This window comes from Myiozetetes cayanensis, unplaced genomic scaffold (assembly GCF_022539395.1).
Source record: "Myiozetetes cayanensis isolate MyiCay16 unplaced genomic scaffold, myiCay2020 scf14, whole genome shotgun sequence".
In the NCBI taxonomy this organism is placed as follows: Eukaryota; Metazoa; Chordata; class Aves; order Passeriformes; family Tyrannidae; genus Myiozetetes; species Myiozetetes cayanensis.
Window position 1 is genome coordinate 17062219 of NW_026087048.1, and position 14047 is coordinate 17076265.

Consider the following 14047-nt stretch of genomic DNA (forward strand, 5'->3'; position numbering starts at 1 on the left):
TTTTCAACAGTCTTGTGCCACAACAGCAACTTCTGCAGGATATCAACACTGAGCAAGTTAATTGGTGTCTCCAAAAGATGTCCTAAGGGAATGGCTCATATTTAGCATTTGCAAAGGTTAGAAAGCAAAACTTGCAGTGATAAAGGTAAGTTAAACCTTCACAACACATCGCTGTGCCCACCCCTGCTGTGCCAGAATGCATCTCCTTAATTAATTAATAAGTCAAACTACTATCAAACTTAGTGAAAAAAACCAACAAGTCCTGCCAGCAGGACCCAGAGCCTGTTCTGGAGTTGAGGACTCAGTCCAGCTCTGTCTGCAGAGCACAGGAACATATGAATGAACACTGAGTGCTGCTAATCGTTTGCTGGTCCTCAAAGTTTCTCTCAGACAGTTTTGGACACAGAAAAAGACAAATATAGTACTCCAGAAATCAGTCCAGATTGTACCTGTCATGACTTGGCTAAGAGGGAAAAAAAGCAGCCCAAAAAAACCACACACAAGACAGGCTGGCTAACAACCACCAATGTGTCTTCATCAACTACTGTTTGTTGAGTTCTGCTTTTGTACGAGGAAGGGGAAAAAAAAAAAAAAAAAAAAAGGCAAAACTATTCTTTCTAAAGTGGCTTTCATAAATCATAAAAAACTAATCCAACTAACCTACACAAAGAAGCTGTCTATACAATTTACAGTGATAGAAAAATTATACATGTCAAATAGATCAAAATACTAAAACAGTATTTCTACCTTTCAAACACATCACTGCATTGCCAAAGTCTTTCTGCACACAAACCCTTAAAAGCAGCACGTTCCATCACCACCAAAGCCCTGAAACCTTAAAAGCTCAGCTTTGTCAGAAAGATCCGAAATAAACTGAAACTACAAATCTGCAACAAGTTTAATTATGAGGCTCCCGAGACAATTACTCAAACTGCAGCTTTTTTATAAATTGAGCATCCACAACAGTTTTCAAGAGTGAACTGCAGTTTACCCATTCCTGCGTGCACACTCACATGTAAATAAAAAGCAGCTGCTACTTGATAACATCCGAAAGCATTTCCAAATGTGAAAGCTTTACACTAAAATCCCAGTAAGAATGTATTTAATTTCATAAACCAAAGTTTCCAGAACTTCTCCAGCAAGCTGCTTCTCAGCCATCAGCTTTTCAAGTGCAATAATGCTCATGAAGTTCATTAATTTAACTGTAGATAATTCAGATAAATACACTAACTTCTTAAAAACAATTTAATTCAGTACATTTTGTAAGTTATGAACTTTAGAGCCATTACAGATGATGAGCCAGATAAGTTGTTTGCTGTGTGGGATCATAAAGTTAACATCCAGTGTGAGAAAAACAGGTTCCCTGCATATATTATTGCCTCTCTCTCCTCTCTCTCTCTCTCAAAGTTCGGGACTATAAACAAACTTCTCTACAATGAAGTTTGCGGTAGCTCACAATTCACACAGATGGAAAATACACACAATATAATTAATCATTTAACAAAACTGCCTCCTCTGCTCTCACTGAGATAATCGTTCCAGTGATCACTGGTAAAATCTACCTCAGAGTAAAAAGAAAACAAAAATTACTGGGGAAGAGAAGAAGCATTAGTTAAACATGAACTGAAATTGTCCTTTCAAGCTAATGGTTTCAGCCCTGAAATGTATTTTAATTTTAAACGTTAGATGCTTAAAGAAAATTCTACTCCAAGATTTCCTTAGTAAATGCCAGTTTAGCAGAAAATTAAGCGGGATTTGAAACAACTTTTCCCATGGTAACACATGCTGACAGAAATTAATTATTTACCAATGAAGACAGATTCAAAAATCATCACATGGATGCTCTGTAACACTAGATTTTGTGTGTGTATTTCAAGATGAAAACAATTTCAGCACTGAAGCTGTGCTTTAACTGTACTTTAGAATTACTCTGAAGGAACAACAGGTCAGGGAAAAGCTGGCACAAAAATTAACACACCAGTTGATCAAACCTGAGCAATTTCCCCTTTAAGCCAAATAAATCATATCTTCTGCTGTATCTGAAGTCAAACTAATCGATCTGTCTTCTTGCTCTCTGCAGCCCCTTCCTCATTTCTCACAACACACTTAAGAACTAAGTTAAGTTTCCCTCACTTTACACAAAACAACAACAGCGTTTCTCTCAACTGCTGGTTCAACACCAACTTCTGACACACCTTCTTTCCACACCCATCCCTCTGCTTCCTCCCGTTCTCCACACATTTTGCCTGATATTAGCTAAGTCACTACCATTTCCTAACCCTCTCCGTTTCTGAGTCACGCAGCCCTTTGCTCCAGTTCTGGTATGGAAACGCTCTGCAAGTCCAATCTAACAGCATCAAAAAAAAAAACAAAACCCTCCAAGCACTGCCTGGCTCGCTCTCCTTCCCCCTGGACACCATCACTCCCTGAACACTCCCCTCCTCTCCTCTTTCTGGTGAGCCCTGACTGACACCAATCCCTTGCCTGCTCTGGCATTTTCCATTCACAACCTCAACTGCAGGAGGAATTATCCCACTCCCAGCTACCGACATTCCCTAACCACCAGGCGCGCAGGAAAAGGCTGATGCAAAAGCGAGGTGTGTGTAACGCCGGCACTCAGCGGGTCGTGAGGGCTTTAACCAAGCAACCTGCGAGAGAGATTAGGCATCAGCACGAGCCACTGTTTATTAACACCAGGAACACAACATACAGCCTGGATAGACAAACAAAAGCGCGGCGCTCACGCGAACAGACCCATCAAGATATCCATCAGTCTCGAGTACTATCAGACCTAAAAACCAGCATTTCTGCTGGAAGTGCTTAACCCGTTCCCTCCTAAACGCTCCCTCTGTAAATAAACAAACGGGTGAAAATCAAAACCCCGCCACGATCAAGGTAGAAAAGGAAGAAAACACCGTGTTTACACCTCATCCTAAACCCATCCCCAGGATCAAACAGCCTCCAGCAGTTGCAGCTTTTACACATCAAATGCACGGGTACTCCAGCACATGCTCTGCCTTAATGAAAGGTCTTCTCATTTCCCTTCTCGTGCTGTTCTAACACAATCTCAGGGAATACTCAGCATTTTTAATGCCTTTTTCTGAGTCAGAAGCCCTCCACTGAAGCTACCTGCATTTTAAAGAGGTTTCTGTCACATAACCACGAACATATTTTATATAATTGAGCATTAAAGGGATGGGTCTCTCCCCTCCAGTTGTAACTCCTTTGTATTCCTATTTAGGAATGCCTTGCTTGTTTGACCGAAAATGGAAGTGCCTTTTAGCTATGACACAGTATATATGAAAAACAAATAAAAATTAAGATTAATCTTCCTTCCACTATTGTGGGGAGAGAGAAGAATATGAAGAGATGCAAAACATCTGCTCTGGAGATCATTTTTCCCCCTAACAGCAAAATTCTTTCAGCAATAACTCGTGAAAACAAAGGCTATTAAACTGTAAACTACAAAGACAATCGATTAGAGGCAGTATTCAGCTAAGACAAGTTTTTCAGCATATCTTCCCATATTTAAATGCCCAGAACTTCTTCAGAGGGAGGTATTTCATTTGGGATGTTCATTTTAGTTAAGTGGCAGCTGCAAACATTGAGAAGACTAGAACCTAAAATCCCAATGTAGTGTTCCTGCATTACTTCATGGCCAGAGCTGGGTGAGCATTTTTATTTGAAGATACTTTGTACCAGGTAAGACAAGAAAAACAATTCTAAGCACTTTAAGGCCACACCAGATCTCCTCCTCCTCTCCTGTACTATTTCTCCACACTACTCAATCCTTTGTAAACCCTCCCCTGAGGAAGGGCACTGGGGGTTGTTTTTAAACTTAAGAGATTAATCTTCCCTCTTGAAAACAGCTCTAGCCAAAAAGTTCCACTCGTGGAAGTCAGACTGCAGCTCTCCAGCCCTTGCTGGCCCTCCCACTACAACTCAAAAGCCTCAACTGGGCCTTAAATTGCAAGGAGTTAACAGGCACTCGCTGCCCAATGAAACACAATATTACTCAACATGCATTACAGACTCCATCTATGTGCTGCTTGCTCACTTCTTTTTTTTTGTACTGAGCCTCATTGTCAGTGCATCCAGAGAACTTCCCCTTCTCTTCCATCTGAAACTACTACTTTTAGAAAAGCCTTTCTGCCTCCTCAATTCTTTACATTTAAAATGGAGAAAATTGGTCTCTCTGTTCCTTCCCTCCAACAGCGTGCAGCAAAACAACAGCTCCGGGAGTATGCTGGAAAACACACGGCAGAAGGAATTAAAGCATCAGGATGCAGTAAAGGAACATCCCTGCTCCTGCAGACGCTGAAGGAGAAGGAGCAGTGTTTAAAATGGTTGGGCTCCAAGGCACATTTACCATCTCCCCGTCCACGGAGATACTCCGGGAAACAAGGGAAGGCTAATTTCATGCAAGAAATCCTCAATCCAGCGTGAGCCCGACATACCAGAAGAAAACCGATCAGCCCCGGGATTAATCCGGCGATGATTGCGGTGTAATCAATGGCAGCGCAGCCATCCCTGCCCCCTCGGTTCCCCCCTGCGCCCGAGAGGGGCGGGCACTGCAACACAATCACAGGTTGGAAACGCACAAAAACAAAAGTCGGGGCTTTTGCAACTCCCGGGCGCGGCGATGGGCTGAGGATACGCGGCAGGAGGAACCCCGGTCCCCGCGGGCGCGGCCCCGCCACAGGGATCCACGTTTTCCCGGGAAGAGCCTCGCACGCCGCTCTAACCTCAGCGCTGGGTGCAACACGGCGGCTTAAAAAAAAAAAAAAAAAAAAAAAAAATCACCTTTAAGATTACAGCCCGCCCGGCCATCCAGCCTTTCTGTTTGTACACAAACGCATAGGGTCAATGTGCAAAATAATTTAAAAAAAAAAAAAAAGAAATTAAAAATGAGCAGCAGCCCGTGACCTTTAGATTGCGGGATGCCGCCGTAATTCCGCACCCCGCGCACCGCGAGCGAAACCCGTCCTCGGCGGTAAAGCGGCAATAAAAAAGGCAAGGCGCTTATTTCCAGGAATTCCTCACTCGCTACGGCAGGTTACTGCAAACAGCCTCTAAATATTGACAGAGATCAAGCTCCTTCCATGCGGCGAGAGCAAGCAGAGCCCTTCCCAGCCTTGCAAGTGTTTACTACGCAGCTCGCAGCCCTGGCTGCGGTGCCTGAGCGCTGCCCCCGGGGCTCGGGGGGGACACAAAGGAGGGGCGCGGGCTGGGGGCTGCGGCTGTGCCCGTGTGTACGACCCGCCGGCCGCCCCCGGGGAGCGAAGGAAGGGATGGCGGGGTAGGGAAGGGATGGCGGGGAGACGCGCAGCCCCGGGTTGTTAAACGTGCTCGAGGAGCAGACGCGTAACAGGAGGAAAACACGCAGAGCCCCGCGGGCAGGGGCGAGACCCGCTCGGCGCCGCGGCGGGAAACGGAACGAGCCCCGAGAGTCCCTCGCACACACCCACAGAGGCACGGGGGGAGCTCCTCACACACACCCGTGGGCAGGGAGCCCCTCGTACGCACCCCTAGGCACACAGGGAGCCCCTCACACACACACTCCTCCATGGAGAGGGAGCCCCTCACACACACACCCCTCCGTGGAGAGGGAACCCCCCTCACACAACCACGGATATACAGGGAGACCCCTCACACACGGGGAGCCCCTCCGACAGGGAACCCCCTCACCAGCCCACTCACACGCACACACATACACCAAACACAGGGAGCCCCTCACGCATACACACACACACACAGAGGGAGCGCCCCCCTCACCAGCCCCCTCACACACATTCACACAGGGGGACACACATACAGCACACACACTCTCACACAGGGCCCCCCCACCAGCCCTCTCATACACATTCACACAGAGACACCCCCCAAACACACACTGCACACACAGAGTGAGCCCTTCACACACCTAAGCCCCCCCCGCCACACACACGCTCACACAGGGACCCCCCCTCACCCACCCCACCATAACCCCCCAAACACGCACAGGCAGCCGACGCCCTCAGCCCCCTCCCAGACAGCCCCTCACTCGGGGGTCCCTCGTCCTCTCCCCCGCCCCCCGGCACGCATCGTACTCACTTTCTCCATTTGTTGGCCACAGACAAAGTGCGGCGAAGACGAGCAGGAACCCCCAGACGACGGCGAGGGACCCTCCTCCAGCGCCAGACTTCATTCCTCTTTCTTTAATTGGACAAAATCCTCCTTTCCGAAAACAAAACAAAACAAAAAAAAGTCCAAAAATTGTTCGCTTTCTTTCCTCTCCCCGTCCTCTAAAAATAACGAGCGGCGGAGGAGAAGCGGGGCAGGGTAAATAAATCCACGTTGCCTCAAGAAATGGAAAAAAAAAAAAAAAATAACAAGACCCTTCGGAGAGCGGCGAACCGGAGGGTTGTTGAGGTCCCTGGGTGTTGATCTTCCGGAGCAACCACACCAAAAATACACAAGATATTCACGATGTATTAACGGCAACAACAACAAGGCATGGAAGCCCCGGGGCGACGCTGTCTCCGGGGCGGCGGGGCGGGCTCGGGGCGGCGGGCGGGGGGCGCCGCCGTCTCCCCTCAGCGCTGGCTGCGGTGGTACATCGTGCACAGGAGCCGCAAACACGAGGCACATCGGGGCTGGCAGTCGGCATCTTCAACCTCCATTTTCAAACGCCGCACACACACACATACACACACACATACACAGAGACACAAAAACTGGGAGGGCCGCGGAGGGAGGGGAGGAAGGGGGGGCGCGACCCAGACAATCCTATTACAAAACAACAACAGCTCCGCCGTCCCCCCGCGCGGGGACGGGGCTGCCCCGGCGGGATCCCCGCGGCTCCGCTCCCCGCTCGGCCGGGGAGGCTGGGGGGGACACCCCACGCACAACCACCACCCACAACAACACCGCCGCCACCACCACCACCACGAGTCCGGCTGCCTGCAGAGGCTCGAAACGCAGGATTTGGGTCGAAAATGAATTAAAAAGGCTCCCCCCCCTACTCCTCCTCTTCCTCTCCTCGGCGCGGCTGCCACAGGCTCCTTCTCCAAAAGGAAAAAAAAAAAAAAAAAAAAAAAAAAAAAAAAAAAAAAGCCGAATCCAGGACACACACACAAAGCAGCGGCGGCAGCAGCAGCAGCGGGTCGAGCGGAGCGCTCAGCACCCCGCCTCCTCCCCCCGCAGCTCTCCTCCTCGCATCCCTCCGAGCCGCCTTCCCATCGCGGCGGGGGCGGGGGGGAGGACGACGAACGACGACGACAACAACAACAACAACAACAAAAACCACCCAGCGAATTTGTAAATCCTTTTCCTTTTTTTTTTTTTTCTTTCCTCCCCCTTTTCTTTTTTTTTTTTTTCCTCCCTTTCCTCTTTTCCCTCCTCCTCTGGGTGCGCGCGCGCTGCAAACCTTCCCCCGGCGCTGCCCAGCCCAAGGCAGGGGGAGGGGGATCCGGGAGAGTGTGTGTGTGTGTGTGTGTGTGTGAGTGAGTGTGCGAGCCGGGGGGGGGCGAGCAAGGCGATCCGGTTTGCTGAAGGTCAAAGCCCAGGAGCTTGTTGCGAAGGGTCTGTAATTCCTCCGGGGAGGGAACGGGGTGGAGAAGGGGGGAAGGGTCTGCTGCTCCTCCCAATTAATTCGCCGCTCGCTTGCGGCAGGGTTCGCAGCGCTCTGCTGCCGCGTCTGCCCCCCCTCCTTCTCCTCCTCCTCCTCCTCCGCGCTGGCTCCCTGTGCACGACGGAGAGTGAGCGCTGGTAAACAAGAGCCCGGCGTCGCTCCGCCGCCGCTTCCCCGCTCTGCGGCCGCGCGGGGACGGGGCTTGCTCCCGCCCTCCCCTTCCCTCCTTTCCCTCCCTTCCCTCTCCTTCCCTTCCCTTCCCTCCCGCGCGCGCTCCCGTGTCCCCCCCCCCGGCTCCCCTCGCCCAGGCGGCGGCGGCGGCGGCGGCGCGCGCGGAGGCGGCGGCGGCGCGAGCGGGCGCCAGGGAAAACCCGGAGCGGAGCGAGCTCCGAGCGGAGCGGAGCGGGACGGGACGGGAGGATGCTGCGCCCAGAGATGCTGCGGGACCGTCCCTGCCCCTGCCCCGGCCTTCGCTAACCGGGGAAACGGGGGAAACGGGGGAAGGAGCCCCTGATGGCTGCAGCGAGCATCCTGCGGAGCGCCGGGAGAGCCCACGAGCGACCCCCGCCAGTGGAAACGCCACTGTGTTCCCCATAATAAATAAATAAACAAATAGATAAATAAATAAATAAATAAAGTATAAAAAAGCAGGGACAGAGTTAGCAGGAAGGCAAATCCCGTAGCTGCGATTTTTACATGGTTATGTTCATTCATTTATGGCATTTAGTGGTTGCACGCCGAGAGCAGGCCGAGAGCAGGTCCTGCAGCGCTGCTCCCAGGAATGCAGGACAGGGGCATGGGATGGGGATGCCAAGGCTCGGCTTGGGGAGGGGACAAATCACAGCAGAACATGTCCCCTTCCACCTTCCCCTTCCACACTCACCATCCCCACCCAACACCCCAGCACTGTCAGCTCCCCGCACATTTCTCCACTCGTGTCCGTCGATGACATCGGACACCCAAGCCCCAAAAGGGGGGAGACGGGATTAGTTGAGGCAGAAGAGGTTTGGGCTTTCCGGGATGGGAAAACGTGGGCCGTGTTCCCGCTGTTTCGCCAGAGCTCGTAGTAGCCAGGCTGCTCGGCATATGGGTGTCCTGAGTAATCACTGATTTGTTGCAATACTTTGGCATGGGGAGATAGCAATTTGATGCTTAAGTATAAGAAAGCAGACATCTGTGAGCATTAGCTATATTCTAGGGTTTGGTGGTTTTTTTGTTTTTAAAAAAAAGCTACTTAAAGAAATTTGCAAATGTCACGTTATTAATGCAAATGTCAAAATTAAGTTTTTACATTTGAACCTAAATTCTCATTGAACATCTTGTATTACAATAGCCTTCTGTTATGTTACCACATCATTCCCCCAGCCTTATACATGTTTTCCTTCTTGTAGTTTCTCCATCCATTCTTATACCTTTTGCTTTGTCAGAACGGTCCGGTTGTCTGAGTTACACTTTGGCTCTTGTACCCCTTAGGAAAGGTGAAAAGGTTCTCTTCTGCATTACAGAAGTTAAGGGGAAGATCATCACTGAGCACAAGGGGGGGCAGAATTGCCACGTGTGCACACATATGCAGCACTGTGTCAATAATTCAGTAATAATAACTCAAAGCACAGCTCTGTGCCCATTTGGGTGGTATCACAATCCTCCCAAGATTCCGTGCAGGGAAATCAGGTATTTGCACATGAAACCATCCTAGACTGCCACATGTGCATCTACCATAGACTTTGTCAACCACACACAGGCTTTTGAGTCCTCAGATCGAACCAGAAATATCTTCATGTCCCATAAATTTTTACTGTTGCTGGGTACAGCTGTGCTGGGTGCTGAGCAGAACAAGTGTCCTTTCTGTCTGCGTTATAGCATTGATGCAGCATAAATTATAGTGTGTTATTTACCAATTAATGTATTGTTGTGTAAAGGCAGAGCTGAAGTGGGAGCTGCGTGTCTATGGTGGATCATTCTGCTGTCATAAAGAACTTCTATTATTGTAAAATAGCCTTTCTTTCATTACTTTGGCGAATGGGGTAAGTCATGGACGAGCACATTGTGCTGGATGGTGTGGAAGCAGAGAACAAAAAGATGTGCTGTGCCCCCAGAGAGCTTCCAGTCTCATGTAAACACAGTCCTAGAGGTGTCATAACATTGTTTGTTTCTGGAATCTGTCAGGTTCTTTTAAAAAGTTTTTAAAAAACACGGTAATAGCAGCCCAGTGTTGAACCGGAGGTGCTCGCTGTGCTGTCCATCCTCCTGAGCTGCCGACGGGAAATTCATATTTTGGAATTATCTGGCTGGATTCTTCCAGGATGCCTTTACCTTTTCTGCTGTGGAGGTTCGTGGGGGGAGTCCCTTTTTGTGGGAACGCTGAGATGCCCATAGCTCTGCTCTTTTAACCTCTTAAGAGCAGACCTGTGCCCAGTGTTCAGCATTCCTTACCCTTTCCCACGTTCAGCAGCCTCCAGTGCCAGCCATGCACGTACACATGCTCAGCTTCAGCGCACACTTTTAATCACATTTGGCTCCTGCATGTTGATGTCCTTCTCCAAGAGTGTTCCCGTTATTTTCGGTGGAAATATTTAAGTCAGGATTTTTCAACATGTACGGCCACACCACGGTCACATATTTGACCATGAAAACCTCAAGCACACTGAACTACACGTACCATGTGCAAAATTAAAGAGTTATAATGTGGACAAATTAAAGTTAATTTTCATGGTGATGTGCAAAGATGCTTCGTGATGAAATATGTTTCCTTCTCAACACTGTTTGCCTCTGCTTTTATCTGCAGACCTGTGCAAAGGAGATCGATATAAGTGCTGAGAAGTTTTGTATATTGGGAACCCACATCGGGCACCCTATGGCTGAACACCTCTCAGATCCTTACAGCGGTTTGAATAGCCTTTCTTTGGACCAAGAAGTGTTTACAAATATTTTGCTGGAACTTCATCACCGGGAAGTAAAACTGACTAGATATAAAAACACCCAGCCCAAAACAAAAACATTGCGGCCAATGGATCAAATGAGGTGGCCAAAATGCAAAATCCCTGTAGATCATAGTCTCCCCAAGTCCATCTGAGCATATCAAAGATGTGTTAGGAGAAGGTTGTGGCCATTTGCAGTCTTGGATGAGATTTGGGAAAACCATCTCTTCGTTTTTTCTAACTTGTTTATTTCATCAGGTCATTCTGCCACCAACTTAGACCTCATTTCCACTTCTTTTACCTGCTGCAACTTGTCCAGTGGCTCAGCTATAAACTGTAGCAGTTTGTGTTTTGTTATTGCCCAGCAACCCACTGAGGTCCTGATCCTTAGTGAAGCCTCCCACGTGAGATAATAATAACAAATAAAACGTTTTAAAAATAAGGTGTGCACTGTTCACTGCCTGTTGTGCGTGTAGGTTTGTGCAAAGTCTTCCTCTGCTTTCTTTTTCCACAGGAAGCCTGAAATATAGGTGTCATTAAGAAATCATTTTGTCATGACTTGATCTTCCCTGGTGGTAGGAAATGGCTTTTCCCCTCTGTCCTGTTGGTTCTGCAATCATCCCCCCTCTCTGTTTGTGCCAGGCTTTGAGCCTCCCCTTTGTCCACTGCTGGTTTATGGTCCTTGAGACAGACAGATGGACAGAAGGAAACACATCACCACACCACACACACACACACATTTTCACTCTCCAGAGTGTGATGCCAAATGCCACCAGCATACCTGTGTCCTGTTTAAAATGCCACTTAAGTGGAAAACTCAGGAAGTGTGGCAGTGGGGATGAAACAACACGGTTAAATCAGCCACTGACCCTGGTCTCTCAAAACATGTATCTGCCCAAGGCAAATATCCTCATACTCAGCCATACTTTAATTTTAACAGCAGCCTCACCGCTGCTTTCTGGGGCCACCACTGGGGAGAGAGAGGCCTCGCTGGTTTCCCTGCTTCGGTGCTCGTGCTCCATATAGGCTTGACTAGACTTTATTTTGGCTTCTGCAGCACGTTCAGGGCAGCCTGACCTCTTTACCAGACGCTCGCTTGTCATAACCTTTAAGCATCTGAACATTGTGTATTACCAGCGTAAGGGAGCAGTTGAAATTTATTCTCCTGCCTTCTCCAGCCGTGTCAGCTCGCCGGGACGAAGGTCAGCCGTCACAGAGCGTTGCCCGTGTCTGCTCGAGGTGCTGCTCCTTGGAAGGTCTTTGCGGCTCCTTGGCGTGTCCTTTGCGATGGTCCGGGAGCTGAGAGCACCCACCAAAACCACCTCCTCTGCTCCAGGGGCTCCTGGTGCTGCCAGCTCACCTTGCCCGGGCTCTGCTGCAGGCTGAACGTTTCTGTAGCAGGGAGGTGTGGATCTGTAAGTGTTCCAGGTAGGAATTATGCCTGGGTGAGCGTTACATCTTTTGCACAGCTCGGGTGAGCGGGATGTGTACACCTGAAAGGCGCACAGAAATCCTTGGGCATCACTCCTTTCCTTCCCCCCCAACTCCCAAATCTCCGCTTATAAACCGCATTTTACAGGCTCATAACAAGCCAGGCAATGTCAGGCAGAACGTGGGTTGCCCATTTTTACCATTTACATTGCCCATTTACAGGTTTTTGCCAGTTTTTGCTCTGCATTGAGTCGAATCCTGTACCAATGACCTTCACAGGCTCCCGACTGCAGGATAACGCTCGGTCTCCTCTTGGCAAGGGGACAGGAGCACAGCACACCCTGGGATGGACGCTGGGTGGGTGGATTGACGTTAACTCCTCTGTCTGTAGAGCCTCTCCAGCCACCTTCCCTTTCCCAGGATTTGGGTGGAAGCACCCATCTCACCATAACAGCAAGAGGGCTGAGCAGAATCCTGCAGCTGCAGGAGAGCAACCTCTGAAGAGAAATGAAGGGGAAAAAAACCCCAGTTGGACACGTTTGATGTGGGAAAAACTTAAACACCAGAGTGCTAATCAGAGAGACCCAAATGAAGGACATTTCTTTGGCTCTGGGTGATTTCTGTTTCTCCTGGCCCCAACAGTACTGCAAACAGTAGCTCAAGATTGGTCCCTTCTGGAGCAAAGGAAAAGCAGAAGGCAGAAAGGGTATTGTTTATTACCTCTTTCCCACACACCTCCTTCCTTCAAACAAAGAATATGCACTTACATGGATGATTTAAAGCCGGCAGCTGAGCAGGAATAACTATAAAATTCATGTTTTAATAACAACAACAATAATAAGCACACAACAGCATTTATAACCCTAGTTACAGGCCTGAGATATCATATCCATAGCAACTGCAGCAAGCGGTGAATGCCATATATTTAGAGTTCCCGTGCACCTGCCTAAAATAGCCACCGATAAATTATGCTGATGTTTGTGCCTTTTTGACAGCATTTTGAAGGGGCTGTCGATGCACTCTGCAGCCACGCCGAGCCCTGGCGGCGCGGCACAGCAGCGGCAATACCCCTTCCCGGCCACACCTCGGGTTCGTCTGCTCTTTTGTGTGCCTGGATGCGAGGAATCCGGGATAAAAGGCAGCCCGAAGGTGATGCGGTGGCAGGAGCGAGCGGGAGGCGCTGCCCCTCGCTCCCGGTGCCTCCCGGCTCCCCGGCTGTCAGAACCTGCCTCCCGTTAATGGATTGAATTAATAAAGTGCCGCGAGTCATCGGGGCTCAATCCTGCTCCTGCCGCAGACACCGGCGGTGGGATCACGCTGCATATCAATGGCCTGAGCGCAAACAGTTTACCAGGAGTTAACGAGTGGCTGGGAGGTGTTGGAATACACGGCCAGCGAGTTGAGGAGATTGTTACAGAGTCCAACAGGTCAATCGCGTGCTTGTAAGCGTGGCTTACAAGCATCCACCAGACCATCTGTTGATGTGCTTATTACATGTTATAGCACAAACTCCTGGTGTCTGCAACGTGCTTATAACAGCTATTAATCTTGTATTGTTAACCCTTTCAAAGCAACATCTATTTTAAAGTCCCTTCCAACCCAAACCATTCTATGATTCCGGGATTCTGGAATTCTAGGGTTCTATGAACCAGGCCCCCATCCGGGTGCCCTCTGGGATGACGTGGTGCTGACCCACAGGAGGGAGAGGGACGTGCTGTGATCGTGTCGATACCTGGGAGAAACTTGCTGTATTTTCCAACTGATTAGCAACATCCATCTCCAGATCCTAAAGTGTGTTTATAGGCAATTAAATGCCACAGCTCATTCGTAAGGAGAATAATTATCGCTGCTGTGAAGAAAGAAACACAGGTGCAGGTTGAATCCGGTGACTTAAAGCTCAGCCCTTTTACCTGCAGGAGCATTAAAAGGACCATGAATGCCTCAAGGTTTTTTGGGTTTGTGGGGTTCTTTTTCAAACCTTGGGTATACAATCATTTATTTAAGATGATTTCAAAATAAACTTCTGGTTCCTCTCTGCATTTGGAGTTCACTCCAGATGGAGCTGGATATATGAAAATTAAGATTA

At 49.1% G+C, this 14047-nt stretch overlaps 1 protein-coding gene across 4 annotated transcripts in view; it reads right to left on the reverse strand.

Moving 5' to 3' along the window:
- Positions 1-6598, reverse strand: part of IGF1R (insulin like growth factor 1 receptor) — a 171348-nt gene extending 164750 nt beyond the window's left edge. For 3 of the 4 annotated variants that reach the window (XM_050309006.1, XM_050309005.1, XM_050309004.1), the window contains exon 1: positions 6094-6598. In XM_050309006.1, the coding sequence (XP_050164963.1) occupies positions 6094-6187 (94 nt within the window). In that variant the 5' untranslated portion in view covers positions 6188-6598. The remainder of the gene's footprint in view (positions 1-6093) is intronic. The other variant, XM_050309003.1, reaches the window with a different exon arrangement.
- Between the last annotated feature and the right edge of the window lie 7449 nt (positions 6599-14047).